The sequence below is a fragment of the Jaculus jaculus genome, chromosome X, assembly GCF_020740685.1.
Source record: "Jaculus jaculus isolate mJacJac1 chromosome X, mJacJac1.mat.Y.cur, whole genome shotgun sequence".
In the NCBI taxonomy this organism is placed as follows: domain Eukaryota; kingdom Metazoa; phylum Chordata; class Mammalia; order Rodentia; family Dipodidae; genus Jaculus; species Jaculus jaculus.
The window spans coordinates 5,870,810-5,888,932 of NC_059125.1; the positions used below are offsets into that span (position 1 = coordinate 5,870,810).

The following is an 18,123-nucleotide window of genomic DNA, read 5'->3' on the forward strand; positions in this document are numbered from 1 at the left end:
AATTATATGAAGTGAACCAATTCCTTCAAAGGAGGGCTGGAGAGATGGCTTAGCGGTTAAGCGCTTGCCTGTGAAGCCTACGGACCCCGGTTCGAGGCTCAGTTCCCCAGGTCCCACGTTAGCCAGATGAACAAGGGGGCGCACGTGTCTGGAGTTCGTTTGCAGAGGCTGGAAGCCCTGGCGCGCCCATTCTCTCTCTCTCCCTTTATCTGTCTTTCTCTCTGTGTCTGTTGCTCTCAAATAAATAAAAAAAAAATTTACAAAGAAAAGAAAAATCTACTACAATTCACCAAATATTTCATACTGGTTTTGAAATTTTTAAATTCCATATAAATTTATGTTTTTGTTACTACCAAATAAATCTTTGGGTAGTTTAATGGGGAAATTGTCCTGATTTTTATGAGGTTGGGTCTTGCTCTAGCCCAGAATGACTTGGAATTTACTGTGTAGTCTCAGGATAGCCTCAAACTCACAGCGATCCTCCTACCTCCAACTCCTGAATACTGGGATTAAAGGCATGCAACACCATACCTGGCTGTCCTAATTTTTTTACATACAAATTGGGCCTATTCTACATACGCTCGCCTATAAAATATAATGGATGAGAATATTTCCTAGCTCATTTTATGAGTTTAAAATTACACTTGTAGGTCCAAAACTAGAAGATAGTACAATAAAAGAACTTAGAGATAATATTCTCATGAATAAAGAGGCAAATAGAATTTAGCAATATATGAAAATAAGTAAATACCATGACCAAATGGGATTCATGCCAGGTATAGAAGAATAATTCAACATTCAAGAATCAATATATAATACACAATCTTTTAAATTATTTTAACTGATACATGATCACATAAAATTTTGATATTCATGGGATACTAAGGTGATGGTTTAATTAATGTATGTGCTGTGTGGAATCCCCTTTAACAAGCTAATGAGGAGAAATCATGACTGTAAAAAATCATTTGCTAAATATCAACACCCATTCACGATAGAAACTCATCAAATGAAGACAGGTGAACTCACTCAACTTAATGAAGAACATCCACAAAGACCCTGACAGCTAGCATCATACTTAATGAAAAACTGAGTGTTTTCCTTCTAAGACTGGGAATAAAGTAAGTATGACTGCACTCATACTAATTTTCAATATATTACTAAAAGTCCTAACCACAATAAGAAGCCAAGAAAGGAAACAAAAGGAGTAGAACTGTCCATATTTGTAGAAAATGTGGTCTGTGGGGAAAACCTACAAATTACTCCTAGAGGAATAAGAGATCTCAGCAAGTGGAAGTGATCTTGCAAAACAGATTAACCTACAAAATCAACAGTATTTCTATATGCCAATAAGTAATACCTGAGACCCAAAATTCAAAATATCATTTTACAAGACTCAAAATTAAAAATTAATTATAGTATCACAAAGATTCATAATTAATTACCATATGTACAGAATTCACTTGCTGATAATTATACTACAATACTGATATAAGAAATCAATAAGTAGAGAAACAGGTTGTTGGCTGTGATGACTCAACATAGTAAGGATGTTAACTCTCTCCAGTTGATATGCAGGTTTAATCCAAATCCTATCAAAATCACTACATAAATTTTTAGTTCAAGTTAAAAATTTTATGTATTTTTTTCAAAGGAACTTGAATAGCTAAAACAATATTTAAAGTTACAAAGTTGCATAAATATAAGACTTTTATATACCTATAATATTAACTAATCAGGTAATGAAAGTAGCAACCAAGGGGCTAGAGATGTAGGTAAATGGTAGTACATTGCTTTACATACATAAAGGCCCTGGATTTTATCCCCAGAGATATGAGAGAGAGAGGGGGGGGGGAGACTGTGTGCATGATATTCATCAAAGAAAGTTACATAGATCAACAGGAACACAGAAACCAGAAATATGCACACAAAGTACAACCAAATTATTGTTTACAGAAATTCAAAAACAAGACTATGGAGAAAGAACAACTTTTTTCAACAAAGGCTTCTGGAAGTGAATATCAATGGGTTTAAAAAAATAAAGCTTGAACTAAGTCTCTACCTTTTGCAAAAAATATTAACACAAAAATATTTGAAAAATGATAGGTGTAGGCCCTCTTATACCCCATGATTGATGGTAGCTTGATATTGTAGAGTGGGCTTATGTTTGGATATGGTTCTGACTTGTTTCCCAGCTCCAGCTATGGGTCTAGTACCACTGAGTGGATCAGTTAGCCAAATCAAGAGCAATTGGTTCCTCACCGTGGCTGTGTACCACTATTTCACTTGTGTGGGCATCACATCCGGTTATTTGTTGCTAATTAGGTTAATCAATATGTTGATTGGACAGATCTTGGTCATTTCCCCCAGTCGCCTATGTAGCACCTTCTGGCACTAGACACGCTGACTGTCTGGGGACTGACTCTCCCCACTCTACAATATCAAGCTACCATCAATCACGGGGTATAAGAGGGCCTACACCTATCATACTGTCTATCAAAAAAAGTAAGTGTTATCTCAATTTTCCGGGTGCTAACTTACTCTCCGTTGGAGAATCTGCTTCTCTTTTCCAGATAGATGCAGATCCTAAGAAGAGAGCTGCCCCAACATACCTCAAAAGGGGCCCAACTGAAACTAAGGACAACTGGCGAAATAAGCAAGGGTGATGTTTTCCTGTGAACTGGATACCAGCACAAAGGGGAAGGAGACCGACACAGAGAAAAATCAACTCCTACCAAATCGGAGAGCCAGAGCCTCAGAGGCCCCCAACATCTCAGCACTGAAGCAGACCAAAAATGAACCCAACATGGCTCAGGGAAATTTTGCGGAAGAGGGGGCGGAAAGAATGTCAGAGTCACATGTTGGGTCATGATTTTCAGAGACATTTATCATACCAATAACTGGGGGCTAACTCCATAATGCTCAACCCATTTTCATTAACAAGGAGGGTCTAATGGGAGGGGGTAGATCACAGATGAGCCTAAATAATGGTACCAAACTGCCTGTATTTACTGAAAAGAAAACTAATAAATTAAATTAAAAAAATATTTGAAAAAAATATATGAAAAAACAATGTTTGGGATTTGGTGGAGAGATTGATTGTATTTGGCTTTGCTTTGTTTCATTGTATTTTGCAGTGTTGGAAACTGAATCAGGTATTTATGCATGCTTGGTGAGTGCTCTACCTCAAAGCCACATCATCTACCCTGGTTTTCCTTTCATTTTGAGATAGTCTTGCTCAGTTGCCCAAGCAAGCCCTAAACTTGCCATGATCCTGCCTCTACCTCCTGAGTAGCTGATAGAGGCCTGTGCTATCAGGCCCCACCTTAGTTTTTTTTTTTTATTTTTTTTTAAATTTATTCGCAAGCAGAGAGAGAGAGAGAAAGACAAAGAGACAGAGACAGAGAAAAATATAGAGAGATAATGGGTACACCAAAGCCTCTAGCCACTGAAAACTCCGAATGCATGTGCCCCTGTGCACCTGGTTTTACATGGGTACTGAGGAATTGAACCCATGTCCTTAGGCTCTGAAGGCAAGTACCTTAACTTCTGAGCCATCTTTCCAGTCCACCCCACTATAGTTTTTAAATGTGAACCAAAGACACAATCTACAGAAGTAAAACTAATGAGTAAACTCATTAAAATTTAAAAACCTTTGATTGCAAAATGTCCTATAAAGATGATGAAAAGACAAGCTTCAGAATGGGAGAAAATATGTGACAACTCTAGGTCTAGTACATTTGGATTTCAAAATGCAGAAAAATTCTTAAAACTTATTGGAATACCAAGATCCATGTCCCTGTCTATCCTGACTACAGATACAATGTAACCTGCTGCCAGACCTTCTCTACCATCACTAACTGTACTCCCTTCAACCATGGGCCAAAACAAACGTCTCCTTCCTTAAAAGAAAAAGGTGGTGCACACCTTTAATTCCAGCACTCGGGAGGCAGAGGTAAGATAATCACATTGAGTTTGAGACCACCCTGTGACTACATAATGAATTCCAGGTCAGCCTGGGCTATACCAAGACTCTACCTCAAAAAACAAATCAAAAACAAATTTTCAAAATAGAAAAAAAAAAAAAAAACCACGGTAAATTAAAAGTCAGCAAAGGTTAGGAAGAGACATGTTACCAAAGAAGACAGTCAACATCACTATCAAGACCACAATAAAATAACATCAAACAACTATTAGAACAGCTAAATTCTTATCTAAAATATTTTATTTGGGCTGAGAAATGGCTCAGCAGTTGTAGGTGCTTGCTTGTTTCAATGCCTGGTGGTCCAAGTTCAATTCCCTAGTGTGCCTGCTCTCCCTCCCTCCCTCCTTTCCTCCTTGCAAATAAATAACAATTTTTTAAAAAATGTATCTTAATTTACTTATGAGATACCCAGCTACAATACACAGCCAAAATATCCCTCAACAGATGAATGTGTAACAGATTGTTACATCCATTCCATAGATTACTACCTTCACAAAGGTATACAAGTTTTCCTTCCTTTGGGATAAATGTTTGGGGTTGTGTGCCAAGTATGCTAATGTATGTCAAATTCAAAAGGTCACGTGCTACAAAAAGGCCATTTATGTAGCATTCTCAACATGTTGAAGCTATACAAATAGAAAACTAGCTAATGGTTGCAAGGATTTAAGAAGGTGGGAAGAAATAGGTAGGTGTGACTTCAGTATGTTGGCAGTGATGGTTGCAACAATCCACACATATGGTCAAAACATGATCAAATGCTGAAGTGCCCAGGTCTGAGACGGTACTATAGTTAGGCAAAATGTAATCAATGGGAGACACTAGATGAAGATTATATAAGCCTTCTTGGTACTACGTTTGTTCCTTTCTGTGGATCCGTGATTCAAAATTAAAAGGATACACAAGGATGGTAGTAATGGTTGTGTGGCTGTGTGAAAAGCAGTCTCTATGAGAACTCCACCAGCTGCCCTGCCTTACACCTTAGAGAACACTGCAGCCAATACTGACTGACTACAATTAATGTGAGGTTGAGATTAAAGAAAAGATATTTTCCCTAAGAAGGATCCATTCCCCAGGATTGGAGAAGATGAAGATGGTAGACAAAATAAATTTCCTGTACTAACTGATACCTCCAACGAACTCCCATTTTGAGGGGAGAGGATCTTTTGAAGAAATGGAATGCAAAGATTCAAAACATGATTTGAACTTCAAAAGCTAATTGACAACATCACAGAACATGTTTTTCTTTGCACAGCAGGGTCAACAAAAATCTTACAGCAGCCTGAGATCTGAAAGGTCCCTACAGAAGAGGCACAATAGATCTTGGGCATTTGTATTAGTGACTGGTCAGTCTCATTTTATGTCAACAGACAGCAGTAGATTTCTGCCCTCAACACCTCCCTGAGGCAAGTAATAGCTCTTCTCCAAGCCAAAGCCTTTTATTATATCGTTTTTCCTTATTTTTTTAATGAAAGAGAAGGGGTGCATAAGGGTCTCCTGCCACTGCAAATTAACTCCAGATGCATGCATCAATTTGTGCATGTGGCTTTACATGGGCACTGGGGAATTAAGCCAGGGCCATCAGGCTTTGTAAGCAGTGCAACTCTCCCTAAACAGCATTTTGTCAAAGCCTTTTAGAGAAGGACAGTTTGTGCATACCATTGCTTGTCTCAACCCCTGTCCATGGTCACAACAGTCTCCACACATTCCCTACTACCTTTTCCTGTTGGTAAAATAGACATTGGGAGGTTCTTATGAAGATGCCATTCAGTGCTCAGGTGACTGATTACAGGAAGTTTATATGGGGATTTTAAAAAAAAATCACATACCATTTCCACTGAAATTTGGGTCTATGATCACAGCGATAGCTAGCTATTTGTCTGAAGCAACAAGAGATAAGATAGGAAATGGAAGGAAACTGCCCTCAAAGTACTGTCTTCTTTCTTGGAAAATGTGCCAGCACAAGAAAGATGGAAGAAAGGAGAATTCTGGAAAGAGCTGGAAACCAAACCAAACCATGTACCTCAGCCTACGACTTGCCTGCTCTTTCAGGTCAGGTTAGGTTCAATAGCTTATAAAGCCTGCTGTTTGGCTGGGAGACTTTAATGCCATCATCATTATCCTCATCCTCATCATCATAGTAGAGATGACTATGACAGCCATAGAAGCCTTCCATGAAGGGGAATGGGAATGTGCAGGTGTAAGAGGAACTCTCTCACCTTTCTCTCATTCATCTGATCTACTTACTTTTGGACTGTTGGATGAGGTTTCACCACTGCTGCAGAAGCTGGACCAACAGCAGAAGTAGAAGGCTCTTGGTTTTCGGTGGACTGATTCTCAGGCCTGAATTTCCTACGAATAGGCTTGGATGGTGGCTGAGAATGTGGTGCATCCTGTGGATTAGAAATAAGGCAAAAAATACTCCAAATGTTAAAAAAGTACATATTCCCTCTCCCCATCATGTCAGTGTTCATGTTCCACTAACTCTGTCCTCAAGATCAAAGACACCCCCAAGGATCTATAGCTGATACCTGGCTCAGCAAGAACTGGGGGGATGCAGGTATCAGGTTCCAACACCCTGCCTGCCTTTCAAAAAATGCATGAAATCTACTACCTTTTGTGTCATCACTAAGGACACAAGAAATGAGATTCTAATTTTTTTTTTTTACTTTCTCTTTTAAATATTGTAAGCACTCTATTATTTCTTATCCTGGAAACTCAATAGACTATGTGCATTCACACGATCTTTGCCAACTGAAAATAAATTTGATGCTTTCATCACTGTGGGGCTTCCTGAACCATGGTGGAAGTTTTGAAGTATGTAATGGTCTTGGCCATATGCTCATCACTCTCCTACTCCTCATTATTACATGGAGCCAAGCAAAAAGCCACAGTGTGCTCAGGAAAGAGATGGATGGCTTACTTCCTCAAATGATCCTGCCTTGCCTGACCTTCTGAGCCAAAAAGTCCACTCTCTTTCTGAGAGAACAATGGAGGAAGAGGAGGGATGGAGGAGGAAGAACAGGAGAGAAGAAGAAAAAAGAAGGAAGGCCGGGCGTGGTGGCACACGCCTTTAATCCCAGCACTCGGGAGGCAGAGGTAGGAGGATCGCCATGAGTTCGAGGCCACCCTGAAACTCCATAATGAATTCCAGGTCAGCTTGGGCTAGAGTGAGACCCTACCTCGAAAAACCAAAAAAAAAAAAAAAAAGAAGGAAGAAGATGAAAGAAGAAGAAAGAAGGACGAGGAAGAAAGAAGGAAGAAGATGGAAGAAGGAAGAAGATAGAGGAAGAAGAAAGAAGAAGAGAGAAGAAGGAAGAAGACAAAAGGAAGAAAAATAAATAAGAAGTAAGGAAGAAGAAAGAAGACAGAAGAAGATGGAAGAGGAAGAAAGAAGGAAGAAGATGAAGAAAGGAAGAAGAAAGAAGGAAAAAGAGAAGAAAGGAAGAGAAATAAGAAGGAAGAAGGAAGGAAGAAGATAGAAGGTAGAAGAAGAAAGAAGGAAGAAGGAAGGAAGTCAAAGGAAGAAGAAGAAAGAAGGAAGAAGAAGAAAAAGAAGAAAGCAGAAAGAAGGAAGGAAGGGAGGAGGAGATCAACAGGTAGAGGAAGCAGAAGGAGAGAAGGGTGCTGGCTGAGCAGCTGGCAAGGACTCAAGGGCATGGCCAGGCAAAGGCGAAGATGGATGGATGCAAGAAGAAATTGTGGTATCCAGGTAAAGGGAATAGGAGCAAGATCAACAGAAACAACGCATGCACGAAGATGCCAGAGTGAACTCACTGCTTTGTACTTGATATGATCACTGTACTCATGAACTCAGCAGCTGCACAAGACCTGCCTGAGTGTGGGCCCATGGACATTCTGTCAGGTACAGAGAAAGGCTCAGGAGGCCATACCTCTCTGTGAGGAACTAATGGCGTTTTAACAGTTGCTGGAGGAGTTGGAGTCATTTTCTTCAGTGGTGGTGTACTGGTAAATGGTAGAAAGTTAAGAGGAGGGAACTGGGAGGGTATGTGTTCCAAATATGTGCATATATGAAATTTTCTTTAAAAAAAAAAGAAATGGGTAAAAAAACAGGCAGAAAGGAAAGAAATGAAAGATTTTTCTAGCTATTTTAGGTATGCATCTGAAGCTTTTAGAATAGAATTTTCTAAAAACAAATAAAATGGGGAAAACCAAACAAAAAGAAGAAATTAAAGGAATAAGAGAGAGAGAGGTTGATTGTTCATGCCTGTAATGCTAGCACTTGGACGCCTGAGGTAAGAAGATCACCATAAGCTTCAGGCCAACCCGGACTACAGACTGAGTTCCAGGTTAGCCTGGGCTAGAGTGAGACCCTGCCTCAAAAAATAGAAAAGAAATGATGGTACCAAGAATGGGAGCCTACCCTACCCACAAGAGGCACTAGTAGGGTCTCAGCAGGTGTGAGGTGTTTTGCTAAAGTCATCTGGTCCTTCCCACTGCAGTTTTTTTGTTTCTTTTTATTTATTTATTTGAGAGCAACAGACAGAGAGAGAAAGAGGCAGATAGAAAAGAGAGAATGGGCGTGCCAGGGCCTCCAGCCACTGCAAATAAACTCCAGATGCATACACCCCCTTGTGCATTTGGCTTATGTGGGTCCTGGGGAATCTACCCTCAAACCAGACTCCTTAAGCTTCATAGGCAAGTGCTTAACCACTAAGCCATCTCTCCAGCCCCTCCCCCCCAGCACTTTTTTATTTTGCCAAAAGCAATAGTTGGGAGGTTGCAGAGAGTACAAATTGTCAAGGACATCAGTGGGCAGGCCTAGGAACTCTCAGGATGCTCATCTTCACAAAGATCCCACATTCAGGGAACTGTAGATCATTTACATTCATTTCAGGTGAAACCTGAAAATGGCAGCTCTTCAGGAAGCCCTGGACTAGGTTCATAATGCCACCCCAGCAGCTTCCACCTCTGGCCTTACCTTCTTGGCTGGACTACCTTCTGCAGCCTGGGAAGGGGCTCTACTCAGCTGAGGATGGAGGTCGGCTTCAGATGCTTGTTCTGACTGCAGTAAAGGATCAGAGAGATGATGTCAATGCACAGCTAAAACCAATAAACACATGGCAAAGGACCACAAGTAAGTCACTCCGGGAAACTGAGACCAAGTTGCTGCCTGTGTGGTTAAGTCTGCTGACCCTTGGGAAAATCCCTCCATAGGCTCTACTGTTCCCTTCCACATCTCCATCCAGTATTGTTCCATTTGAAGAGAAATTGCAGGCATTTCTTCTATATTTGGACACACATTACTTTAAAACTAGCACTTTACACCAGGCGTGGTGGCACATGCCTTTAATCCCAGCACTTGGGAGGCAGAGGTAGGAGGATCACTGAGAGTTTTGGCCACCCTGAGATGACAGTTAATTCCAGGTCAGCCTGGAGCAGAGTGAGACCCTACCTCACTAAAGAAAACAATCATCTTCATCACATCACCATATGAATTTAATGTTACATTCGCAATAAGCAGGGCAACAAATATGCCCACTTGCCCTTAGAGAAGAAAGGGTGTAGTGGACACAGTAATCCAAAAGGTTGAGGCTGCTGAGTGGTATGGAATCTATGACTGAATGCACAAACACTGGCAGTGAATAGCCCCAAGCACTTCAAGACACAGAAAACAGCCAAGCAAAAGAACACAGGATAAATGGGCATCACTATGGCTCCCCACATCCCGAGGCTTGATACCTTCATCTGTGTTGGAGTTCTTGGCTTTCAGCTGCTACTTAGCCAGTGATGCAAAACATGTCATGTAGTGTTACTCAGCTCTACTTTCAGTTCTCCCTAGTCCCAGTTTTCTTTCCCTGTTTATCCTTTCCCAGTGAGGCCGTTTAGGGGGGACAAAGCTCCAAACTGAAAAGTGAGAAATGTCCTTTAGCCTGTAGGGGGAGAATCAGGATCATCCTTGTCTCCTTCACCCTAAAGGAGTCCTTGCAGCCTCCACTTTGCTAGAGGCTGGGAACCTAAGAGGAGAACGTGGTTTCCCTTTATTTCCTGCTTTTCCAGAAGAGAAAATTAATTACTCTCCTTCCTGAAACCCTGGCGGCACCTAACCATCTAGCATCCGAGTTCAGTCCTTTCCAGAAAACTCACTTGAGCCCCCAATCTGAGACTCTAGGTGGACTTTCCCTTTTCTTGGAGCCCTCTCTTGCCTCTGCTATGGACAGGAGTCTGCATTCTTTCCTTCTCTTAAGCCCTGTGAGAACTATCTCCATAAGAGCTGTGAGCTCTAGAATAAAATCTTTCTAAACTTTATCCTCTGGTCTATAAGTTTCATTCATTGAAATTCATATGACAAGAATAGAGAGGCCATTAGTTTTGTGGAAGCTGTGTGTGACCATGGGTGTCTGGCACCTTAGCTCCTGAGTTACTGCCCACCCAAGAGCTGAGAACTGCTCCAAGACTCAATTCCCATATCAACAGGGTATTCCCATCTGCTTCTGCAGTTTATATTTTTCTGGTACTGGGGAATGAACCTAGAGCATCACACATGCAAGAAAAGCAGCCTGCAGTGGTCTCTCTCTAGCCCTTGATCGCAAACAGCTCCTCCCCTCCTCTCAATCTATTATGCAAGCACTCAGCATACCTGAAGTTACAAGTATTTCCTACATCCTTCTCCCTTCCACTAAAGACAACTGTGCTGTTGTTGCTGTCACCAGGATGAGACTCTACGACAAACTGAACACTCTCTTTGTGTCATACACTGCTCAGAGTGTTCTGAATGGATTACTGCATTTCGTCATTGCCCTATGAAATAGTCATCAGTGAAGAAATTGAAGATCAAGAAGTTAAGGGGCACCGGGCGTGGTGGCACAGGCCTTTAATCCCAGTACTCGGGAGGCAGAGGTAGGAGGATCACCGTGAATTCAAGGCCACCCTGAGATTATATAGTTAATTCCAGGTCAGCCTGAGCTAGTGAGACCCTACCTTGAAAGAAAAAAAAAAAAAAAAGAAGTTGTTGTTAAGGGGCAAACCTATGATCACACAAATAGCAAGCTCTGAATCCAGGCCTCAAATTCTGAAGCTAGGTGTATTACCATGAAACTCTGCAGCCTCAGGCACCCTCAGGCACCCTCAGGCCTGGGTATTTTTCATTCAAAGTGTTATTTATGGGCTGCAGACATGGCTTAGTAGTTAAGGTGCATGCCTGTGAAACTTAAGGACCCAGGTTCAATCCTCCAGGTCCCACATAAGCCAGATGCACATGGTGGCACATGCATCTGGAGTTCGTTTGCAGTGGCTAGAGGCCCTGGCACACCCATTCTCTCTCTCTCTCTCTCTCTCTCCCTCTCTCTCTCTCTCTCTCTCTCTCTCTCTCTCTCTCTCTCTCCCTCCCTCCCTCCCTCCCTCCCTCTCTCTGTCTCTAGTAAATAAAGAAATAAAAATAAAATATTTTTTAAAAGTGTTATTGACTGCACAACCACTGCAGGAAGTCCTGTGCTGGTTGGTACTGAAGGATGAACAAGGTAGAAACCCTGCATAAAAGCAGCTAGAAGTTTCACGAGTGGCAGATAAACACCCAAAGACATGTTTTAAGGCACCGTCATGGGGAAGAATTATGGGGATTATGGAAGCACTCAGTCTTGTGCAACAGAGAGACCAGAACAACATGCATGGTACAGCCAGCTACAGGGGCAACATGTGGGGGATAAAGTAATCTCATGAAGGGCCTATCTGCTCTGACTCCCAGAATGTCAGCCTAGAATACAAGAGGCCAGTCTTGGCTACAGAAAGAGCAGGAAAGCAGGAGGGAAGGGAGCTTGTTTTTAAGCATGTTGAGTTTGAAGCAATGCCAATCCCTAGGAGCCAATCACAGTCAGGAGCCTGGAGAATGCAGTACTCACTTCACTTTCCTTCCCTGGGGATTCCTACAACTAGAATGAAGCTCCAAGACCTGTGAGTCCAATGTCAGCCCAATGACCAATCAAATGTAAGGTTTCTGGTGAAGAGGTTAACGAGCACCTTGGACCCCTTGTCTTCCTCCTGCAAATCTAGTCCTGGGAAGGCATATGTTCTGGCTCCAAGTCTATGAGTGCAGCCCCCTGTAGGGACCACAGTTGTGAAGGGACGTAACCCAGAGAGCAGAGGAGGAGCTATCGGCCAGTTCTCCTGCATTGTGAGGTACACAGCTAAGCGTGTCTTCCATGGCTGCTTTCCCTGTGGAGATGAGTGAAGTCTCCTCATGGAAAGACTGAAAGAGAAGACAGACTGGATGTCTTTTCAACCCAACTGGGGATTCTGAGCACAGCAAAAGTAGCAGAGTACCTTTGTTGTTGCCACCTATCAACAAGTGGCCACCAGGCAGAGGTTGGGAAAGCCCAGGAAGCAACAGGGAGATGTGTCCGTGACGTTGGCTGTATTTTGCATTTATAAATGTGCCTTCCTGAAACTGTTTGCAGTGCCTGGCTTGTCTTGTTCTATGACTGATGGCAGACAGCTGTGTATTGTTAGGCTGAGCAGAATCTCACCATCAGTCTTCATAGAAAGTTTCCCACCACTCTCTATTGCTCCATGGCTGGTTCTGAATGGGCCCATCCACGGAGCTTTCAGAGGCATGAATCCCATGAGGGATTGGGAACACAGAAGAAGGCACAGCCTGGTCAGAACCAGAAAGGAGATTGGGAAAGAAGTCAGTTTTATGGTAAGAAAAAGTAAAGATGAGACTTAGGCACGCAAAGGTTCCTTACCACAGCAAGGTATCTCACTTGGCTTCAAGAAAATAAGTGTGAGCTTCACAACAGACTTTGCAGCTGGAAGGTAGGACAAACCAGAGTAGTTTCTTTGCTGTTTCTTCAAACTTGTATTAATTAACAATTTTAGAAGAATGGTAATCCCCGAAAGCAGAGAGGCCTTAGTACCTGCCTTTTTCCTCGGTGTATCCAAGAAAGAGTGGGGGAATAGCTACTAGCAGAATAATATGCCCTTGTCAATAAGTTTTGGCTATATGAACTGAAATCCAATTCCTGACTACCCATCTTCCTCTCTCTCCCCTACCACCTGGCCATGTTAACCCTGGGACTCTGGAACTGTTTCAAGCTATGGTAATTGAATATACCTCAGGGCCAAGAGGAGGGAAGGCCTCAACACACACCTCTGCAAATCACTCAAGGCTCCTCCCCTCACAGAGCAATTTCTGGCCTCTTCCTGGGTCCTTACTCACTCTCTTTCTGGTACTTCTGCTGGTCAGCTGTCCCTCTCCTGTCTTCCCTTCCCTTCCCTTATCTCTCTCCTTCTCCCTTTCCCTGTTATAATAGTCTTGGATGCAACATGCTGTCCTGGTCCTCCATTGTAAACCCTGAAATCTAACACTGACTCCAGTCAGGAAAGAAGCAAATATGTATCTTAATAATGTTGATGTTGCAAATGGAAGTCTTACCTTCGTGGCTCCATGTGAAATAACACATGCCCTGCCAGAATAAAGCAAGCCAGGAAATCACAGTCTCAGTGAGAAGCTCACTGAACCTCAAGCTAAAGTTCAAAATCTGTATTTATTTTGTTATATGCAATATTTTAATGTTAATACTCCCATACCACAAATGAAAAATATGTTCATTCTAATTTTGCAATGAAAGAACCTGGAGAAATCACATGGTCACAGATGGTGCTGCCATTCAGCATGGGGAGAACTGACCTGTGGCTTTACCTAGTCCCATGATTGATGGGACAATATGGCCTCTGCTCAGCTGGCTTCCCAGAAACAGAAATGCTAAGTAAGCACTTCTGTGTATTCATTTCTTGAATCACAGAGGTATTTATCATTTGCCTCTGATATGTCAGGGATGAGGGTTAAAACCTGGGATATCAGGAGGAAGATAATTAACATGAGGTGTTATGGTGTCCCAACTCAGATCACCTGGCTAGTACAACCATCCCCCAACTGTTCTGAATGAGGGCTATTAAGAAGCCACAGTTGTTCTCCAAAGAATTATCCACAACTGATGGCAGCCCATCGCCCAACTCCACTCCCAGTAGCCCACAAGAACTGACTTTTAGATCTATGTAAAAGTCAGTCCCCCGCCTCAAAGGATTGGAAAACCCTGGTGTAATCTATACACCAGAATCCTCCTGTAGTGTATCAGGATCTCTGCCTTGCTTCCCTCTCCTTCAGGACTTTTCCTAAAGATCACCATCACAACAAATCATTTCTAAAACGCTATTGCTTTAGGCTCTGCCTCTAGGGAACCTGGTTTGAGATACTGTAACATGCTCCCAGAGGAGGGGACTTCAATCTTACATGCTTTTCCTGGTGTTTGGTTTTGCCACTTTCTGCCTGCCTGTCTGTCATACCATTTGTCCTGGGGGAGGCCAGCTGCCATGTCATAAGAATATCCAAAAGGCCTATGGACAAAGGTTCTAGGTGGCAGGCAAGGAAGCCTCCTGTCCAGCCTACTGAGTCTCCAAATGAATGTATGCCTGGGTGACGTCCTGAAGGAAGCCTCATGGGAAACACATGAGCCAACAATACGACCCCCAAGTACTACTCCCAACTTCCAGACTCACAGAGAAGGTTAATAAATGCTCATCGTTTTCTTTGTTAAAGCATTTTAATGTGTCTAGAATTTAGGATCTGATTATAATAAGGTTGAGATATGGAAAGAAGAATGCAGGCAGGGCTGAGACTGTCTGCAAACCACCCAGCACTATCCCCCACTTGTGTGTGTTCCCCTGTACTGAAGCCTGGGAATGGCTGATCCTTTTTATAACTCCTTGATTTAAATTTCTCCTACTATGAAATACCATAATGCTTCCTGCTTTTGTGACAAGACTTTGCCTGACATATGCCCATGTTGAGGATCTGGAGCACTGATTGAAGGCCACAGGAGCCACTGACAGATTTAAGTAGAGAAGTGAACCGACTTGCTTTGTATTTTCAAAAGATTGTTCTGGATCAAATAAGTAGAAAGAACTAGAAGCCACTCATACTGGGTGAAGAGAATCCCATTATACTGCTGAAGAAGCAAACAAGAGGCAATGATTTAACCACAATGCTGCCAGGCACGGTGGCACACACTTGTAATCCCGGCACTCAGTGCTCAGTTCTCAGAACCAGAAGCAGGAGAATTTCAAGGTCAAGGTCAGCCTGGGCTACAGAGTAATGATATGTCTCAAGAAAAATAAATAAATAAAACAAGATTGGTTGGCAAAGATGGGAACAGGCAGATTTGAGAGATACTTAGCGCCTGGGAATTGGATATATCTTGGTAACTATTTCAGTGTGGTAAGTAAAAGAAAATGACACAAGGATCTCCAATTTTGACCATACATGATGGATAAATGAGAGAGAAAACAATTCTAACCAGAAGGAAAGAATTATAGTCATATAGAAACTGAATACAATTAAGCAGATTCACCATGAAGCAGTGCTGGTTAGAAGTGGAGCAATCATGTGGGAATTGAGAGTGGTGGAGCCTTTCTAAGCTCTTGGTGGGCAATAACACAGGAGCCATGGTGCTGGATGCTCACAGTCATGCAAAGCCTCTACTGAACTAGTCACCTCCAGGTTCTTACTTGTGAATTTCAATGAATGAAACCCACACACAAGAAGATACAATTCAGAAAGATTTTCTTATAGAGTTTATAGAGCTTAAGAGAAGGAAGGAATGCAGAGCTCTTACCCAAGGAGGCAAGAGGAGGTTCCAGAAAATGGAAACTCCCACCTAGATACCCAGATTGGGGTCTTTTAAGTGACTTTCCAGGATATCAGCCCTGACTGCAGGTGTCTAGGTGCCACCAGATTTGCAGGAAGGGAACTGATCTCATCTCTTAATTTTCTCCTCTAGGAAACAATGAAAAGAAGGGAAACCAGATTCTCTCCTTACATTCCTAGCCTATAGCAAAGTGGAGACTACAAGAAATCCTTTAGGCAGGAGATAAGGATGACCCAGATTCTCCCCCTACAGGCTCAAGGACATTCCTCACCTTGACTTTCAAAGACTCTGTCATCCCTAAACTGCCTCAATATTAATGGCTTTCAAAAGGGGTGGGGGAGGCAAGGAACACCAGTCTTATGAATAGTTTAGATTAGCAATAGGCAAACTTTTTCTGTAAAAACATATATCGTATGTATTTTAGGTTTGGGGAGGCAGGGAGTCTCTATTGCAACTTTGCCCAAGATGTATATGAATAGACACAGATGTGTTCCAAAGAAACCTTATTTAAAAAATAGGTGGAGGGCTGGAGAGATGGCTTAGTGGTTAAGCTCTTGCCTGTGAAGCCTAAGGACCCCAGTTTGAGGCTCAATTCCCCAGGACCCACGTTAGCCAGATGCACAAGGGGGCGCATGCATCTGGAATTCGTTTGCAGTGGCTGGAAGCCCTGGTGCGCCCATCTCTCCTTTCTCTATCTGCTGCTCTCAAATAAATAAATAAAAATAAACCAAAAAAAAATTTTTTTAATAGGTGGAGGCCAGGCGTGGTGGCACACACCTTTAATCCCAGCACTCAGGAGGCAGAGGTAGGAAGATCACCGTGAGTTTGAGGCCACCCTGAGACTACATAGTGAATTCCAGGTCAGCCTGGGCTAGAGTGAGACCCTGCCTCAAAAAAAAAAAAAAAAAAAGGTGGAGGACAGAATGGCCTGTAGGCCACAGTTTCCCAGCCCTTGGTATAAAGTGGGAAAGAATCTATAGCTTAGTGAGACATAAGAGTTAAGTAGTTTCTTCTGCTAGGAAAATAAATAGGTAAATACCTATTTTTTTTTTAACTGATGTGTCTCAATATTGCACAGAGAGTGGCTCATCTCCTAGTTCTTCTCCCCGGAGAACAAAACATGTATGGGTTAATGTTCTGGCCGGTGGACTGCCTGGACATGCCTGGAATCTGCACAGTACAAGATGTATTGTGGACCAATCAAGTCCTTCATTTGTTTGAGATGACCAATCAGGCCACTGGGATGGAGCAGTGGAATCCAACTCTTGATCCCCTTCTCCCATGAGAAGTCTATTTTCTCTGCCTGTTACTTTTGCTTTAAATAAACCTTACTCTGCTGGACTTCCAAACTTTTCCTTCCTTTTAATTCTTTAATGTGTAGAGAAAATGAACCTGATCTCTAGACAGAAACATGAAAGAACATTACAGGCTCTGAAATGTTGTAGGGGAAAAGGGAGCCACTGGCCAGTGGTTAACATTGCAGTCCTCAGAGTTCTTTGACTTCATTTCCTTATTCTCATGCTACTCCTACTAACATCCGGTATTGGTCTGTGGGACACACTTTAGGAAACACTGACATAGACTGGGCTTCAGAGGACAAAAGAAGAGCATTCCACGTGACTTCCCAGCCTAACTGCCATCATCCACAGTCAATTCTTGGAGCGGTTCCATCTCCAAGGTGCTTTGCAGTTCTAACTCCTTGTTGGACTCCCCTCCCTCTCTCACATTAGATAAAAGTATGAAGTCAGGCAGGTGTGGTGGCGCATGCCTTGAATCCCAGCACTGGAGAAGCAGAGGTAGGAGGATCACAATGAGTTCCAGGTCAGCCTGGGCTAGAGTGAGACCCTACCTGGAAAAACCAAAAAAAAAAAAAAAAAAAAAAAAGATGGTGGCAGGGTGTGGACTGGGTTTCTGTCAGAGAAGAAAGGGTTCATATCTTTCCCTTCTCTGAAGTAGCAGCTTTTGTTGCTACTGCCAACTGCTTCTCTATATAAATTTATTTCCTGGGCTCCTTTTAAAACAGTATAGGCAAAAACACAATTGAAATAATCAATGGCAACATTTTAGGCAGATTAACAGCGATAAATCCAGAACATATTTTTAATATTGTGAAAAGTTCATTTTCATTATTAGCTCCTTTTGCCACCATCATAAGAGATACTGACACTTGATCTTTGTGATCACAGAAAAGACATTTTGGAATGGACAGTCTGATTCTACTATAATGTTCACTGAAGGAACAGGTGTTTAAAACAAAATCCCAAGTATAAAACTTTTCAGTAGTCTTCCTCTCTCCAGTGTACCCCAGCAAAATATTCACAGCTGTGAAGAAATTCATAAATTCCAAGCTGTGTTTTTCCTATGGTGTCTGTAGTGTGTTCCTGAAAGTACCTTTTATTCCTATAAAGTCAGGGATCCTCACTAAAGCAATAGTGGTCACTGCCTTTCACAGCCTCAACCCTCATTCATAACTGATGA

The 18,123-nt window shown here is 42.3% G+C and overlaps 1 protein-coding gene across 4 annotated transcripts in view; it reads right to left on the minus strand.

Annotated features, from left to right (window-relative positions):
- The window catches only part of Reps2 (RALBP1 associated Eps domain containing 2), a 293,602-nt gene that overhangs the window by 19,027 nt on the left and 256,452 nt on the right, over window positions 1-18,123 (minus strand). For all 4 annotated transcript variants that reach the window (XM_045140337.1, XM_045140334.1, XM_045140335.1 and 1 more), the window contains exons 15-16: window positions 8,925-9,008; window positions 6,230-6,375 (exon numbers count right to left, since the gene is read on the minus strand). In XM_045140337.1, coding sequence (XP_044996272.1) covers window positions 6,230-6,375; window positions 8,925-9,008 — 230 coding nt within the window. The remainder of the gene's footprint in view (window positions 1-6,229; window positions 6,376-8,924; window positions 9,009-18,123) is intronic.